The sequence below is a fragment of the Mauremys mutica genome, chromosome 2, assembly GCF_020497125.1.
Source record: "Mauremys mutica isolate MM-2020 ecotype Southern chromosome 2, ASM2049712v1, whole genome shotgun sequence".
NCBI lineage: Eukaryota > Metazoa > Chordata > Testudines > Geoemydidae > Mauremys > Mauremys mutica.
Genome location: NC_059073.1, coordinates 295,292,205 through 295,308,655, shown reverse-complemented (window position 1 = coordinate 295,308,655; position 16,451 = coordinate 295,292,205). Strand labels below are relative to the sequence as shown.

General features: G+C 69.7%; 1 protein-coding gene across 1 annotated transcript in view; it reads right to left on the bottom strand.

Moving 5' to 3' along the window:
• The window catches only part of LOC123363313 (SCO-spondin-like), a 153,155-nt gene that overhangs the window by 38,728 nt on the left and 97,976 nt on the right, over nucleotides 1-16,451 (bottom strand). Inside the window, exons 71-84 of the mRNA XM_045004174.1 lie at nucleotides 15,337-15,507; nucleotides 14,575-14,654; nucleotides 14,020-14,189; nucleotides 13,545-13,591; nucleotides 12,847-13,047; nucleotides 9,025-9,195; nucleotides 7,223-7,420; nucleotides 6,152-6,248; nucleotides 5,313-5,539; nucleotides 4,825-4,974; nucleotides 4,210-4,376; nucleotides 2,757-2,917; nucleotides 1,617-1,837; nucleotides 508-549 (exon numbers count right to left, since the gene is read on the bottom strand). Of these exons, the coding sequence (XP_044860109.1) occupies nucleotides 508-549; nucleotides 1,617-1,837; nucleotides 2,757-2,917; nucleotides 4,210-4,376; nucleotides 4,825-4,974; nucleotides 5,313-5,539; nucleotides 6,152-6,248; nucleotides 7,223-7,420; nucleotides 9,025-9,195; nucleotides 12,847-13,047; nucleotides 13,545-13,591; nucleotides 14,020-14,189; nucleotides 14,575-14,654; nucleotides 15,337-15,507 (2,103 nt within the window). The remainder of the gene's footprint in view (nucleotides 1-507; nucleotides 550-1,616; nucleotides 1,838-2,756; nucleotides 2,918-4,209; nucleotides 4,377-4,824; nucleotides 4,975-5,312; nucleotides 5,540-6,151; nucleotides 6,249-7,222; nucleotides 7,421-9,024; nucleotides 9,196-12,846; nucleotides 13,048-13,544; nucleotides 13,592-14,019; nucleotides 14,190-14,574; nucleotides 14,655-15,336; nucleotides 15,508-16,451) is intronic.

Genomic DNA, 16,451 nt, shown 5'->3' with positions numbered 1-16,451 from the left:
CGCTTCCAGACCCCACCTCGGGGGGGAAGCAGGAACCCAGCCCTGTTACGGGGGAAACTGAGGCCCAGAGGAGAAGGGACTTACCAAGGTCACAGAGAGCCAATGGCAGGTCTGGGGTAGAACCCAGGAGTCCCACGCTACTGCTCTAACCACTAGACCCCACTGCCCTCAGCTGGGGTAGAACCCAGGAGTCCTGGATTTCCCCCCCCCCGCCCCTGCTTTAACCACTAGACCCCACCGCCCTCCCAGAGCTGAAGCTGGAGCCCAGCCCAGCAGCTTTGCTCGGAGCGCAGCCTGGGGACCATCCACTAGCCACAGGGTGCGGGCGAGGGGTGCAGGGTGGCTCGTGCCCCTTTACCCCCCTGCAGGGTCAGCGGAGGGGGTGCAGTCTCCCCTTCCTGGGGAGGAGGGGCCCGCAGGCAAGGCTCCAGCTCTTCCCCGTGTCTGTAACAGCCCTGCCCGCCCGCCCCCAGCACGGCCCCTGGGAGCCCCCTCCCCGCCCCTCACCTGGCACGCTGGGGACAGGCTCCTTCGTGGGACCAGGCGTCACTGCGGAGGGCAGAAGAAAGGGAGAGTTACGATTCTGCGGCTGCCAGTTTCCTCGCACGCCCGCCGGTCCGCAGGAGCTCTGCCAGCGGCACTAGCCCCTCTGCTAGCCAGCGCAGCCGGAGCGGGGTGGCGAGGGCCCGGCTCACGGCCATGAGAGCCCCGGGGGGGGGCGATGGCTGCGAGCCGAGGGCCTGGGCAGAGCAGGTGAAGTCGGTGGGGGGATGTTCCTGGCTAAGGACAGCCATCGGCTGGAGCTGAGTCCGACGCCGCCCACTGGAAACAGCATGAGTTCTGCCCGGTGGAGGGAGTGACCCTGGGCCCAGCCGGGCCGGGGCTGGGGCAGGTTCTCCGGCACCTGGTACTACGTCCGGCTCTCCACGCCCGGCTCGTTCTAGCAGAGCCGCAGCAGCTCGGCCGGGTTCTCCGGCACCTGGTACTACGTCCGGCTCTCCACGCCCGGCTCGTTCTAGCAGAGCCGCAGCAGCTCGGCCGGGTTCTCCGGCACCTAGTACTACGTCCGGCTCTCCACGCCCGGCTCGTTCTAGCAGAGCCGCAGCAGCTCGGCCGGGTTCTCCGGCACCTGGTACTACGTCCGGCTCTCCACGCCCGGCTCGTTCTAGCAGAGCCGCAGCAGCTCGGCCGGGTTCTCCGGCACTTGGCGCCAGCGACCCAGGCCTGAAAAGCCACGGGGCCCGTGTGGCGCTTGCTCTGCTCTCTGGCCACGCCTGCAGAGCGCCGCGCATGGCAGCAGAGCGGACAGTCCCTTCCCCGGCCTGAGAGCTGCTTGTTCATCAGGTGGGGGCTCCAATGTTCCCACGTCGGGCCCCCTCCAGGCCGTGCCCAGCATTCACAGGCCAGTGCCAGCTGGAGCTGGCCCATCCGGAGCCGGCAGCACTGCAGGTCTGCTGGGCTGGCGCTACCCCCCAGGGAACCCGTGGAGGGAGCTAACTGCCCGTGGCATGGTGGGGCAGCTGGACACGGCCAGCCCTGCCTGTCTCGCCCACCCCTGCGGGGAATCCGGGGGCCCGGGGAGAGCGGGTCTGCAGAGCCCCCAGGTGCCCTCTCACCTGGGCAGTCCGGTGCCTGGCAGTACTTGATGTCAGTCCAAGGGCCCACGCAGTCCTTCCCTCCGTTGGCAGGAGGGGGGCTGGTGCAGCCCCGTGCCCTGGTCATGTGCCCCAGCCCCCCGCAGCTCACGGAGCAGGGTGTCCACAGGCTCCAGGGAGCGAAGCCGCCGTCCAGCGGGCACCGGGTGAAGGAGCAGTTCAGCTGGCCGTTGTGGCAGGTGCTGGAAGGGAACAGCCAGGAGAGGTCAGAACGGCCCTGGCACGGGCAGGGGCCGGGGAATCAGGAGAGGACAGGCCCCAGGAGGGGGAGGGTCTAACAGAGACCTGGCGGGGGTTGTGAGTTCAATCCTTGAGGGGGCCACTTAGGGATCTGGGGCAAAAATCAGCACTCGGTCCTGCTGTGAAGGCAGGGGCTGGACTCAACGACCTTCCAGCTCTGAGATTGGTGAATCTCCAGCTTCTCTTTCTTGCAGAGCACCAAGGACCCTCAGCCCAGGAAGGGGCAGTTCGGGGCACGGCCTGGGCAGAGCAGCAGATGTTCCCGGGACGGCTCAAGTCTGGAAAGGCGGCAGGGGGGCTGTGCCGAGCTCTGGCCCAGCCCACTCTCTAGGGCCGCCCTACACACAGCACTCACCCCCCAGAACTGCCCAGGGCCCCAGAACCAGCGCCGGGTGGAGGGGGTCAGGCTGGTAGCTCCCAGCATAGCCACGCTGCAAATTCCCTTCCAAGCCAGCCGGGTTCCAGCAGCACAAGCCCCACGTGGCCCCACATTCTGCGATGGGGCTTGCAGGTCCCCCGCAGCCGCCAGGCCGGGACGCAGCCGGTCCCTTGGGAGAGGGATGCACCCGGAGAGCTGAGCCGGGTGTAGGCGGCTCCGTTGTGCTGCCAGCCGCAGTCTGTCTGCCAGCCATGGGGCATGTCCCAGCCAGGGGCTGTTCCCCATCCCAGCCCTGGGGCAGGCGCGGGGGGTTCGGCGCAGCCCCCCACGGAGCAGGGTTTCCTTGCTCTGCCTGACCTGGGAGGAGCAGCTCTCAAGCCAGCGCTGCGGGTCCAGCCCGGTCCAGCCCCCCTGCAGAGCCGCAGCCGGCATGGCCGACACAGCCCGCAGCCGGGGTGGGGCCGTGGCGCAGGCGGACTCACCAGGTGCTGCAGGCAGAGCGAATGGTGTCGCGGGGCTGCACCTCCTGGCCCAGAGAGACCCAGCGGCCCTGGGCGGTGAGGACAGCCGGGAGGGCGCTGGCGTTGGCCGAATGGTTCTGGAGCTCCTGCAGGGTCTCCTCGGTGACCAGGCAGGGGCACTCCTGCACGGGAGGCAAGAACCGCGGTGGTCGCTGGTGGGGCAGGGCCCCTCCGGCACAGAAAACGCAGGGACTGGACCTCTGCCCTGGTGTGGGCGCCTGAGAGCAGCCGCAGCCATCCCAGCGTGCCATCCCCATGCTGCAGGGCTCCGGGCTCGAAGGGCCATTGGCATGGTGCCAACTCCTCCTGGACAGCCTGCCCTGTTCCTGCCCCCATGGGGCCCGGCTGCATGTGGCCAGCACAGCTCGCAGCCAGGGAGCACCCACGAACATAGCCCACAATGCACTGGGGCGGGGCTTAGCTCACGTATCCCCCCCCACAATGCACTGGGGCGTGGCTTAGCTCACGCATCCCCCACCCACAATGCACTGGGGCGGGGCTTAGCTCATGTTCCCCCCCCCACGCACTGGGGCGGGGCTTAGCTCACGCATCCCCCCACCCACAATGCACTGGGGCGGGCCTTAGCTCACGTATCCCCCCCCCACAATGCACTGGGGCGGGGCTTAGCTCACGTATCCCCCCACCCACAATGCACTGGGGCGGGGCTTAGCTCACGTATCCCCCCCACAATGCACTGGGGCGGGGCTTAGCTCACGTATCCCCCCACCCACAATGCACTGGGGCGGGGCTTAGCTCACGTATCCCCCCACCCACAATGCACTGGGGAGGGGCTTAGTTTACGTATCTCCCCCCACAATGCACTGGGACGTGGCTTAGCTCACGTAACCCCCCCCCCCCCATGCACTGGGCCTGGCTTCGCTCACGTATCCCCCCCCCAATGCACTGGGCCTGGCTTAGCTCACGTATCCCCCCCACAATGCACTGGGGCAGGGCTTAGCTCATGTTTCCCCCCCCCACAATGCACTGGGGAGGGGCTTAGCTCACGTATCCCACAATGCACTGGGCCTGGCTTAGCTTACGTATCCCCACCCACAATGCACTGGGGCAGGGCTTAGCTCACATATCCCCCCCCAATGCACTGGGCCTGGCTTAGCTCACGTATCCCCCCCCACAATGCACTGGGGCAGGGCTTAGCTCATGTATCCCCCCCCACAATGCACTGGGGTGTGGCTTAGCTCATGTTTCCCCCCCCCCACAATGCACTGGGGCGGGGCTTAGCTCACGTATCCCCCCACAATGCACTGGGCCTGGCTTAGTTTACGTATCCCCACCCCCAATGCACTGGGGCAGGGCTAAGCTCGATTGCCATGGGCTGGAAGCTCGGCGGTGCTGCCCATGCCATGCTGCTCTCTGCCCCGCTGCAGAGCGAGGAAACAGCCCGCGGGCGCCTGACCTGGACGCAGGCTCCGTGGTGCTGGTAGGTGCCCGCCGGGCAGTGGCAGCCCTCCTCGCAGCCATCGGAGAAGCAGTCCATCTGGCGGGTGAGGTGGGCACAGCTGTAGGGGCAGCCCTCCTCCTGCAGGCACTCCCGGTACAGGCGTCCCGCCGGGCAGCCCACCTCTGGGGGGAGGGCGACAGACAGGCCTGAGCTCCCTGCAGGCTGCCCCACGGGCCCAGGTTCGGGGCCCGGGAGTGAGTGCGGGGCCCAGAGCGCCCCAGAGCTGCAGGGGGCTGTCCTGTCCCCCTCCCCCTGCTGCAGAGCCAGCCCCGGCCCTCCTCCCACCTGCCGCCCCCACCCTGCACTTTCAGCAGATGTGGGGGGCGCCTGTCTTTGGGGGCTACTCACTGAGACAGGGCAGTGGGGGGTTACTCCCCGAGGGGGGGGCAGTCAGGGAGGTACTCACAATAGGGGGCAGTTAATCCCCAAGGGGGGGATTGGGGGCGAGTACTCCCCATGGCGGTGGGGGGCAGAGGCAGCTACTTCCCGGGGGGGCAGAGGCAGCTACTCCCCGGGGGGGCAGAGGCAGCTACTCCCCGGGGGGGCGGTTACTCCCCAGGGGTCACTCACCGAGGCAGACCTGGGTGTGGCAGGTCTTGCTCTGCACGGCCAGCCCCTGGCAGGCCGGCTGGCGACACTGGCGCGTGCGGATCTGCTCTCCCCCGCCACAGGACACGCTGCACGGGGCCCACGGGGACCAGTCGCTCCACGGCGCCTCCTCTGCAGGGGGCAGGGCACAGACACCGGGTACAATGGGCCCCTCGCTGCCAGCAGCGTCTGTCCCTGCCAGTACTCGTCCGCCCCGGCCCTCCCGGCGCCCCCGCGCCAGGCTCTGCTCCTGGGGCAGGGCTCTGACGTCCCAGACGGGGCAGCCCCGGCACAGCCGGCTTGGTCAGGGTCTGTAGGTGCCACCGTGACCCCGCTGCGCTGGGAAAGGGCCTGGGAGCAGCTGGGATGTGCCCTGTAACACCCCCCGCCACTTGCTGGGGCCTGGGGGTCAGCACCCCCAGTGTGCCCCCCGCAGCGCCCCCCGCTGTGCCCCACGCCCTGGCTCTCACCTTGGCAGGGCGGCTCGCCCTGGTGGCAGGCCCGCTGCTGCTGGCTGTCCCCGATGCAGCCCCTGCCCCCGTGTTGGGGGGCCGGGTTATCGCACTCTCGGAAGCGGAACTGGGTGCCCTCCTGGCAGCGCTGGGGGCAGGGCGACCACGGCCCCCAGGCCCCCCAGCCGCCGTCCAGCCGGCACGCAGGGTCGGCGCGGCACTGCAGGTGCCCATCCTCGCAGGTGCTGCGGGGAGGGGAGAGCACGTTACTGTGGTCACGCAGCCCCCAACTGCACCTGCATCCAACCCCCTGCCCCAGCCCTGGGCAGCCAGAGACGAGAGCCCCGCAGGCCTGGTGCCCAGGCTGGGGGAGAAAACCCCGGCACTGCCCCAGAGCCCAACCCTGATTCCCACCCAGGCCTCCCCTCCCCGGGCACGGCCCCAGAGCCCAACCCTGATTCCCACCCAGGCCTCCCCTCCCCTGGGCACTGCCCCAGAGCCCAACCCTGATTCCCACCCAGGCCTCCCCTCCCCCGGGCACGGCCCCAGAGCCCAGAGCCCTGCCCAGCCGCCCTGGGCAGAGGCTGCAGCTCTGCGAGGCCTGGGGAAGGGTCCGTCTCCTCGGCTCACTCAGCCACCTCTGGCCAGATGCCAGGCCGGGCCCTGGAGGGAGGGTGGGTCACAGTGAGGGGCTCTGCCAGGTGGCACCTGCCCGAGACTGCCCCGAGGCCTGGGGGCTCCCAGTCCCCAGAGCCACCCGCAGCCCCCAGGACGGAGGTGGGCAGCGCCAGCCCCGGTCCGGCCCCCAGCCTGCCTAGGGAAGGGGGCCCCGAGTGCCCGCGGAGCCCAGCACTCACCAGTTCTGGCAGGGCCCGTACACGGTCTGCCCAGGCTGCGCGTACTCCCAGGGCACGGGGCCAGCCCAGGCCGAGAGGGGCTGCTGCTCCGGAGCCTCTGCGGAGAGACGGGCCGGGGCGTCACCCGCCCGGAGAGCCACAGACGCAGCCCCCCACTAGCCCCCTGCGCCCGCCCTGTGCCCTCCCCTGCCCAGCCCCCCATGCCCTCCCCCTCCCTGTATCCCATGCCCAGCCCCCCACCCCCTCCCTGTATCCCCGGCCCAGCCCCCCATGCCCTCTCTATCCCCCGGCCAGTCCACTGCACCCTCCCCAGCCCAGCCTCCTGCGCCCTCCCTGTATCCCCGGCCAGCCCCCCGCCCCCTCCCTGTATCTCTCCCTGCCCTCTCTGTATCCCCCGGCCAGTCCACTGCACCCTCCCCAGCCCAGCCTCCTGCGCCCTCCCTGTATCCCCGGCCAGCCCCCCGCCCCCTCCCTGTATCTCTCCCTCCCAGCCCCCCGCCCCCTCCCTGTATCCCCGGCCCAGCCCCCCATGCCCTCTCTGTATCCCCCGGCCAGTCCCCTGCACCCTCCCCTGCCCAGTGCCCCCCTATATCCCCTGCCCAGCCCCCCGCCCCCTGCCTGTATCCTCTGGCCAGCCCCCTGCACCCTCCCCTGCCCAGCCCCAGTGCCCCCCTATATCCCCTGCCCAGCTCTCCTCCCCCTCCCTATATCCGCTGCCCAGTCCCCCGCATCCTCCCCTGCCCAGCCTCCTGCGCCCTCCCTGTATCCCCTGCCCAGCCCCCCATGCCCTCTCTGTATCCCCCGGCCAGTCCCCTGCACCCTCCCCTGCCCAGCCTCCTGCGCCCTCCCTGTATCCCCAGCCTGGCCCAGCCCCCCACACCCTCCCTCTATCTCTCCCTCCCAGCCCCCTGCCTGTATCCTCTGGCCAGCCCCCTGCACCCTCCCCTGCCCAGCCCCCGTGCCCTCCCTGTATCCCCGGCCCAGCCCCCCGCCCGCTCCCTGCACCCCCCTGCCTGGCCGTGGTGGTTTACCTGGGGGCACCGCCCCCTCCAGCCCCAGGCCCGCACTCACCCAGGGAGCCGTTGTGGTACTTGCAGCGACACTGCGCCAGGCTCACACACGCCCCGTCCTGGAGGAGCCGGCCAGCGGGGCAGCCGCACGAGGGCTGGCACGGGGGGCTGTCCAGGCAGGCCGTGTCCGCCTGCAGGTCCTCGCAGGAGCGGGGGCAGGGCTTGCCACAGGCGAAGGGCACCTGCCCCCCGCCGCAGCCTGTGGGGAGAGAGCCGGGGTCACCCCTCCCACAGCCCGGCAGCGCCCGGCACACGGTGCAGGCCACACGCCCGGGCTGTGCCGGGAACGGCAAGGAAATCACGCAGCCACACAGGGCGCTCTGGCCATGGGTGACGAGCTGCGGGGGGGTCTTGGCTTTTTCCGTGTTTCCCAGGGGGTTGCATGCAGAGCAGGTGGGACTCAGTGTCCCCGGGTGTTACTGGTTTAACGAGGGGAGGGGAGAGGGAGTTTGTTGGGACACGGGACCGGAGAGAGGCTCGGGACCCCGTCTGACGGCCTGGAGGATGGAGACCCCAGCGACTGGGGACCTGGGGACCCGGAGACCCAGCTCAGGAGTCGCAGCCAGTTCTGGCCAGTGGGAGGACAATGGGCTGCGGGGAGAGGACCCCGGTGACCTGACCAGCCGGTTCCAGCCCGAGGGGCCAGGGGACAGAAGAGGGGAGAGGGGGCCCAGGCGACCCTGTTTCCCTGGAGAGAAGCCAATGGACAGAGGGGGCTTGGGGGAGGTGATAGCAGATGCCCAGCTAGGAAGGGAGGGCGGGGGGTCTCAGGACTGGAGAGGCAGGAGCAGGCAGAGCCCCCCTGGAGGCTGGAGAGACCTAGATGTGCCGGGCTGAGGGAGCCAGGCCTGAGGCCGGAGAGTTTCCTGTGCTGGGTTCAGACGCTCAATAAACCTGTTCTACGCTCGCTCTGGTCTAGAGCTCAGGGTGGCGTGATTCCCTCGGGGGCCCGGAGCGAGGGGACTCCCTGAGGGGGGCCCGGCAGAGCCAGGCTGCTGGAGGCTCAGAGAGGTGCGGCTCCAGAAGTGGAGGGGCCTGACCCCGGCAGAGAGCGGCCCCCCGAGAAGGGCTGTCGCACTGAAGGGGCACCCCCCACGGGGCCGTGAGTGGGCACGAGCTGTGAGTCCGTGACACCCTCAGCCCTGCCCGGGCAGGGGTGGGAATGGGGCTGGCAGGGCTGCCCGGGGGGGGCAGCTGCCAGCCGGGTCTCCGAGGAGCAGCTGGGCTGCCAGGGTAGCATTCCCGCCCCCTCCCCCGCCGCTCCCTGCCCCCGGCGTGGGTGGCATCGCGGCACCGTGAGCACTGCTGGGGCTTGGGCCACAAGGGCAGTGACCCATCCAGCTCCACCCAGCCTGCCCCTGCCCCAGGGCCCCTGCCCTGGCCACCGGTTCCACTGCACCGCGGCCGGGCCCTGGAGGTGCCGCCATGTGGGCTACGTGCCTGACAGCGAGGGGGCCGGGCCGGGGTGCAGGGGGCCCAGGTGTGGGGCCAGGCCAGGCTGGGCAACCGCGGGCAGGGGCAGAGACTGGGGGGCTCTGAGGGGGTGTGGCGGGATGGGAGCAGGAGTTGGTGAGGGGCAGCTGATCTGCCAGGCCCAGCGATGGCTCCCAGGGGGTCTCGGCCCCATTTCCCACGGCAGAACGCTGCCTGGGGCTGGGCACAGCTCTGCCCGGCGTCGTGCCCCAGCGCGGTGCCCCGCGTGGCGATGGGACCAGGGCGGGCTCCGGGGGCACGGGCAGAGCTGGGACCCAGCCCAGGTGGCTGGTCACTGGCAGGGGGTCGGCGCCTGGGCCGGTCTCTCACCTTCACACACGGTGTCTCCATCATGGCAGGCGCGGCTCTGCCGGGCCTCTCCGGGGCAGGGCACGCCCCCGAAGCGGGCGGGGGGGCTGCTGCACTCCCGGCTCCGTGTCGACTCCCCGGCACAGGCGGCGCAGGCCGACCATGGCCCCCAGGAACTCCAGCCACCGTCCACTGCAAACCACCCCCCGAGAGGTGAGCCCGGCTCCCTGGGGCGTGGAGCCCTGGACCTGCCATAAACCCAGGGCCGGTGCAAGGATGTTTCGCACCCTGGGTGAAACTTCCACCTTGCGCCCCACCCCCCACCCCCAGCCCTGCGGCAGCTCCCTGCCTCCCCACCACCCTGAAGTGCCCCCCCTCCGCGGCAGTTCCCCCCCTCCGGCCTAGGGAGCCATGCGGCAGCTCCCCACCCCAGCTCACCTCTGCTCCATCCCCTCCCCGAACCCTGCAGCAGCCCCCCCCGCCCTGAGGCACCTCCCCCATGGCAGCTCCCCGCCTCCGGCCTGGGGAGCCGAGCAGCAGCTCCCCCCCGCCCCGCCTCCTCCCCGAGCACGCCATCGCTGCTTCACTTCTCCCGCCTCCCAGGCTTGCGGCGCCTAAGCTGCTTGGCACGGCAAGCCTGGGAGGCGGGAGAAGTGAAGCAGCCACGGCGTGGTCGGGGAGAAGGTGGAGCAGGGGTGAGCTGGGGCAGGGAGCTCCCCTGCGTGCCGCCCCCCCGTAACTTGCTGCAGGCGGCCCTCCCCGCGCTCCCCTGCCCCAGCTCCCTCTGCCTAAATGCTGGTGGCAACTGGGGCAGCCGAAGATCCAGCTGCCGCGGTCGCTGCCGAAGAAAATGCTGCCCCCCAAATCCTAGCGCCCCAGGCGACTGCCTAGGTCGCCTAAGAGGTTGCACCGGCCCCGCATAAACCCCCAGGGTGGGCAGGGCTACAGGCCAGACTAACAGAGGACCCTGCCCTGGGGCTGGCACACCAGAGGGATGGAGGGTCTCTCGGGGTCGGGGCCATAACTGGGCGGGGGACATGGTTGTGACGGTGCCCCCATAAGGCTTTATGGAATATGCTTATGAATGTCTATGTGACAGAACTGGAACATGTTCTGTGCTACGTGTGCCATGTGACATCTCTCTGTGAAGGTTATAGAATCATAGAATCATAGAATCTCAGGGTTGGAAGGGACCTCAGGAGGTATCTAGTCCAACCCCCTGCATAATGCTCTCCCCAATCTCTTCCTCCTGGCTGTAGGCACCTGTCACTAGTGTATTCCAAGATTTGAACACTGGCTGGGTACTGGCTTGATTTTAAATAACCCTAGTAAGGCATTTGGGCAGCTTCTTTAGAAAGGAATTTGCAAGTTAAGTGCCCAATCAAGAAGCATTTAACAAACAAGGGATGTTGGAAGGCCCCAGTCCACATAAGTCTACCTGGAGACATTCAAGATACCATGTGGCCGGCGGACCTTCCGCAGTCATGCCTGCAGGAGGTGCACCGGAGCCGGGGGACAGGCAGACCTCCCGCAGGCATGACTGCGGCGGGTGCGCTGCTCCTGCGGCTCGGGTGGACCTCCCGCAGGCATGCCTGCGGATGCTCCACTGGAGCCGCGGGACCACCGGACCCTCCGCAGGCACGTCTGCAGGGGGTCCCCCGGAGCCGCGGGACCGCGAACGGCAGCCCGAGCGGCGCGGCGCACCGCCCTGCTTGGGGCGGCGGAATTAGTAGAGCCGCCCCTGCCATGTGGGCAATGGCTGCTGCCTGTAAAAACTGAGTCCTGCATGGACATGTGGCTTGTCCATGTGACTCCAAAACTCCATCTTGGAGCTGGACTTTGCATAGGAGAGAGGAGGGGGTCTCAGCCCACAAGAGAAAAGTCTATTTAAGACCCTGGGAGACCCCTCCATTTTCTCTTCAGCTGGTTCAAGAGAGCCTCTCCACCCCCCAGGATAACTGAAAGAGACTGGAAGAAAGGACTGTGACTGCAGGGGGTGGGAGCGATTGCTGGACCCAGACTAGAAGGAGACTGGTCTGTAAAAGGAAGCTCACTGGAACTCCTCCGAGGGTGAGGTTTTATCTGTATTCAGTTTTCTTACTGTATTAGACATAGACTTGGGTGTGTGGGTTTTTTTTGCTTGGTAATTCACTTTGTTCTGTCTGTTACTACTTAGAACCACTTAAATCCTACTTTCGGTATTTAATGCAATCACTTTTTACTTATTAATTAAGTAATACAACCTGGAGTATGTGTTAATACCTGGGGGGGAGGGAACAGCTGTGCAGCTCTCTCTATCAGTGTTATAGAGCAGGGGTACCCAACGCGGTGCCCGCAGGCACCATGGCGCCCGCAGGGGCATCTTAATGTGCCCACGTCCTGGCCCCTGGGAGAGCACCCACCGAAATGCCGCAGCGGCATTTTGGCTGGGACGCCTCTCGATGACGACGCTTGCTGTCGACAAGTGATGTCATCGAGAGGCGTCGCCCCCGAATTTCGGCAGCATTTCAGCGGGTGCTCCACTGCCGCAGTGGTCCTTCAGCTGGCGCCCGCCAGCCAAAAAGGTTGGGGACCACTGTTATAGAGGGCGAACAATTTATAATTTACCCTGGATAAGCTTTATACAGGGTAAACCGGATTGATTTGGGGTTTGGACCCCATTGGGAGTTGGGCATCTGAGTGTTAAAGACAAGAACACTTCTGTGAGCTGCTTTCAGTGAAGCCTGCAGCTTTTGGGGGACGTGGTTCAGACCCGGGTCTGGGTTTGCAGCAGGCTAGCGAGTCTGGCTCAAACCAGACAGGGCACTGAGGTCCCAAGCTGGGAGGGCAGGAAGGCAGGGGCAGAAGCAGTCTTGGCACATCAGTTGGCAGCCCCAGGGGGTTTCTGGGATCCAGCTCATCACAATGGTATCAGCTCAGGGTAGGGCCCATACCAGGACAGTGGCAGCTGGCACTGGGGTGGTACCTGTGGGGGCAGAGCAGGCTCTGGGGCCGTACCCGGCGGAGGGGAGGGGACACCAGCCAGGTTCGGGGCCGTACCCGGAGTGGGGGAGGGGACGCTGGCCGGGCTCAGGGCCGTACCCAGCGGGGGGGGAAGGGACGCCGGCCGGGCTCAGGGCCGTACCCGGCGGGGGGGGAAGGGACGCCGGCCGGGCTCGGGGCCGTACCCGGCGGGGGGAGTGGACACCGGCCAGGCTACCGGCCGTACCCGGAGCGGGGAGGGGACGCCGGCCGGGCTCAGGGCCGTACCCAGCGGGGGGGGAAGGGACGCCGGCCGGGCTCAGGGCCGTACCCAGCAGGGGGAGGGGACGCCGGCCAGGCTCAGGGCCGTACCCAGCGGGGGGGGAGGGACGCTGTCCGGGCTCAGGGCCGTACCCAGCAGGGGGAGGGGACACCGGCCGGGCTCAGGGCCGTACCCGGTGGGGGGGGAAGGGACGCTGTCCGGGCTCGGGGCCGTACCCAGCAGGGGGAGGGGACACCGGCCGGGCTCAGGGCCGTACCCAGCAGGGGGAGGGGACACCGGCCGGGCTCAGGGCCGTACCCAGCGGGGGGGGAGGGGACGCCGGCCGGGCTCGGGGCCGTACCCAGAGGGGGGGGGAAGGGACGCTGTCCGGGCTCAGGGCCGTACCCGGCGGGGGGGAAGGGACGCTGGCCGGGCTCGGGGCCGTACCCGGCGGGGGGGAAGGGGACGCTGTCCGGGCTCAGGGCCGTACCCAGAGGGGGGGGGAAGGGACGCTGTCCGGGCTCAGGGCCGTACCCAGAGGGGGGGGGAAGGGACGCTGTCCGGGCTCAGGGCCGTACCCAGCGGGGGGAAGGGGACGCTGGCCGGGCTCGGGGCCGTACCGGGGCAGAAGGCAGCCGAGGGGCACTCCTTGTGCTGGAGCTGGGTGCCGGTGTCCCCGTGACGCTCCTGTGCTCCAGCACACTCGGCCCCCCCGTGCTGAGGCGTGGGGCAGGCGCAGGCGCGGTACCGCGTCACCACCTCGCTGCCGCAGGTCCGGGAGCAGGGGGTCCATGGAGACCAGTCACACCAGGCTCCAGCCACTGGGAGAGGGGTGCAGAGCAGGGGGCGCTCAGGGGGTCTCTCGCAGCAGCAGCCTAGGCCCCCTTCTACCCACCCCCACCTTCTCCTCTCACCACCCCCATCTCCCCACCCCCCTTCTCCCCTGGCTGCCCCCCGCCTTCTCCTCTCACCACCCCTATCTCCCCGCCCCCCTTCTCCCCTGGCTGCCCCCTGCCTTACTCCTCTCCCCACCCCCCACCCCCAGGGAGGTGAACAAGGGGAAGAGAGCCACAGGAGAGGCCACGTCCCCTCCAAACCTGCCACCCAATCAGTGTGCGGCCTGGGACCCTCCCCTCCCCCCTCCCCAGGCCCCCCATTCACCCCACTCCCATTGTATCTCCCAGGGCCCCCATAGGCCCCTCTGCACTTCCCATCACACCCCTGGGGGCACCATTCCCTCGTGTGCCCCTCTGCATCCCCCAGCGACCCACAGTCCCCGCCCCACGCCAGGGCTGCCAGTGGCCAGCCGGGTACTCACCAGGGCAGGGCAGGCTGGTACAGAGCAGCACCCCCCCGGTGCAGGTGCTGGGGAGGGAGCGGAGCGGCAGTGAGACGGGCTGGGACGGAGTCAGGGGGGACCCAGAACGGACCCCCAGTGCCTCCAGCACGCCCACCTCCACCGGGAGCCAGCCCCCTTCCCCCGCAGCGCAGGGGGCTGGGACAGCACCTCGGGACCCTCGTCCCGGGAGCCTCACAGCGCAGCAGTGCTCACCCGCCGCCGCAATGCAGCCAGCTCTGGGGCGTGGCACCGCAGCCCCACTGGGCATCCCCCCCTCCGCATCTCCTGCCCCACAGCCTCCCCATGTCCCTGGTTTCACTGCCCCACTAGGACCCCCACCCCTCGGCACCCCCTGCCCCGACCCATGCCCCGGGCATGGCAGGGCGTGGTGTCACGGACCAGCGGGTGGCTCTCGACAGCAGCTGCCCCCCCCCCACGCGCCAGCCTCGCTCACCAGTTGTTGCAGCCGTCCTGGTGGGCCACGGTCTCCCCCGGCAGGTACCTCTCCTGGGTGAGCAGGTCCAGGCAGGTGCAGTCCTGCCTCTCCACGCAGGCCGAGCCGTTGGCGTTCAGCACCCTGCCGCCGGTGCAGTAGCAGCCGGGTTGGCAGCTCCACATGCAGTGCTGGGGGCAGAGGGAGCGTCACGGGGTGGGGAGGAGACCCCTGGGCATGGCGGGGGGGGGGGCCTATGGAGTCCCGTGGTCATTGCCGGGCAGGGACGGGGACGAGGACACACACAGGCTGGATTCCCAGCAGGTGGCAACACTCCCATCACTGCCCAGTGCACCTCTCAGCCTCGCCCGCCGTGGGGCGGGGCCTGTGGGGAGAGCAGGGGGATGGAGGGAGCAGTGCCCTGTGCCCTGGCAAAGGGGAGCAGCCCGGCCTGGCAGGGGACAGGAGCCAGGCCTGGAGCAGGGGGGCAGCAGGAGCAGGAGCCCAGCCCAGGAATCCAGGGCCGGGGTGGGGCAGCCCCTCACTCCCAGGGCCCAGGGGCATCCGGTCCCTTACCGAGATGTCGTCGCAGGAGCGGGGGCACGAGGGGCCGCAGCGGCTGTACATGGAGCCCTGCACGGCCACGCAGTCCAGAGCTGGGGAGACGGGGAGAGGCCGGGGGTGAGGACGTGGCATGCGGAGCCTGGCGCGCTCCAGCGGGCAGCACCTCGGCCCGGGCACCCCCCGCAGCACAGCCCTAGGGCAGCAGTGATGCACCGGGGGTCACCAGTCGCATCCCGCTCCCTGCAGCCCGGCGCCCCCCGCCAAGCCCCTGCCCCGCCCCCCACAGCCCTGCGCCTCCCGCCGAGCCCCCGCCCCGCTCCCTGCACCCCCGTCGAGCCCCTGCCCCGCCCCCCACAGTCCTGCGCCTCCCGCCGAGCCCCCGCCCCGCTCCCCTGTCCCCCACTGAACCCCCGCCCCACTCCCCGCAGCCCAGCGCTCCCTGCCCAGCTCCCTGCAGCCTGGTGCCCCCAGCTGAGCCCACAGCCCGGCGCCCCCCACTGAGCCCCATACCCCTCCCTGCAGCCCCTGCCCCCTGGTGAGCCCCTGCCCCGCTCCCCGCAGCCCAGCACCCCCCGCCGAGCCCGCTCCCCGCAGCCCAGCACCCCCCGAGCCCGCTCCCCGCAGCCCAGCACCCCCCGCCGAGCCCGCTCCCCGCAGCCCAGCACCCCCTTAGCCATGGGAGGGGGGCCGGGGGTTTCCCCACAGGGATAGCTGCCCTCCCCCATGGCACGTTCCTGGGGCTGCCTGCTCTAGGAACCCCCCCCCGCCCCGTACCTGGGCACTGCCCCGGGTGGCAGGTCTCCACCTGGGCGGGGGGGCCCTCGCAGTAGTCGCCGTGGCCCAGCGGGGTGGGGCTGTCGCAGGCTCGGGCCCGGCTCCGCAGCCCCTCCCCGCAGCTCTTGGTGCACTCGGTCCAGGGGCTCCACGCGCTCCAGCCGCCGCTCCCTGGGGCAGAGCCGTGGGTGTCAGGCCCCCTGCCCTCCCCCCGCCTGCGGGCGCCAGAGCCTGGGGAAAGCCTCACTCCTCACCCAGCCTCCGGCCCCCCAGCACTGGGCACGTGCCACCGGCTCCCACCCCCACCCAGGAGGCTGCTGGGGACCTGCAGGCCGCTTGCAGCCCCCCCCGGCCATTCCCTGCCCCTCCTCCCAGCCTGCCGGCAGCAGGTAAGACATGGCGAGCAGCACAGAGCCCCTGGGGCGGGCGGGGGCACTGTTCTGGGGCGGGGGGCGCTCTCCCGGGGCGGGGGACACACACCCGCTGGAGCAGGGTGGGGGGCGCTCTCCCAGGGCAGGGGGGGCACACTCACTGGAGCAGAGCGGGGGGGCGCTCTCCCGGGGCGGGGGGGCCACAGTCGCTGGAGCAGGGTGGGGGGGCGCTCTCCTGGGGCGGGGGGGCCACAGTCGCTGGAGCAGGGTGGGGGGGCGCTCTCCCGGGGCAGGGCGGGGGGCACTCTCCCGGGGCAGGGGGGCACTCATTGGAGCAGGGTGGGGGGGCGCTCTCCCGGGGCAGGGCGGGGGGGCGCTCTCCCGGGGCGGAGGGGCACAGTCGCTGGAGCGGGGTGGGGGGGCGCTCACCTGGGGCGGGGGGGCCACAGTCGCTGGAGCAGGGTGGGGGGGCGCTCTCCTGGGGCGGGGGGGCCACAGTCGCTGGAGCAGGGTGGGGGGGCGCTCTCCTGGGGCGGGGGGGCCACAGTCGCTGGAGCAGGGTGGGGGGGCGCTCTCCTGGGGTGGGGGGGCCACAGTCGCTGGAGCAGGGTGGGGGGGTGTGACGTTATTGATATAAATGGGGACCATATAGAACATGGGTTGCAACCAAGGTCCTGTAGTGGCACCAAACCTTGGGTAAAGGGGGTCATCTAAGGTGTCTTAGACCAGGTTCTGGGTTGCTGG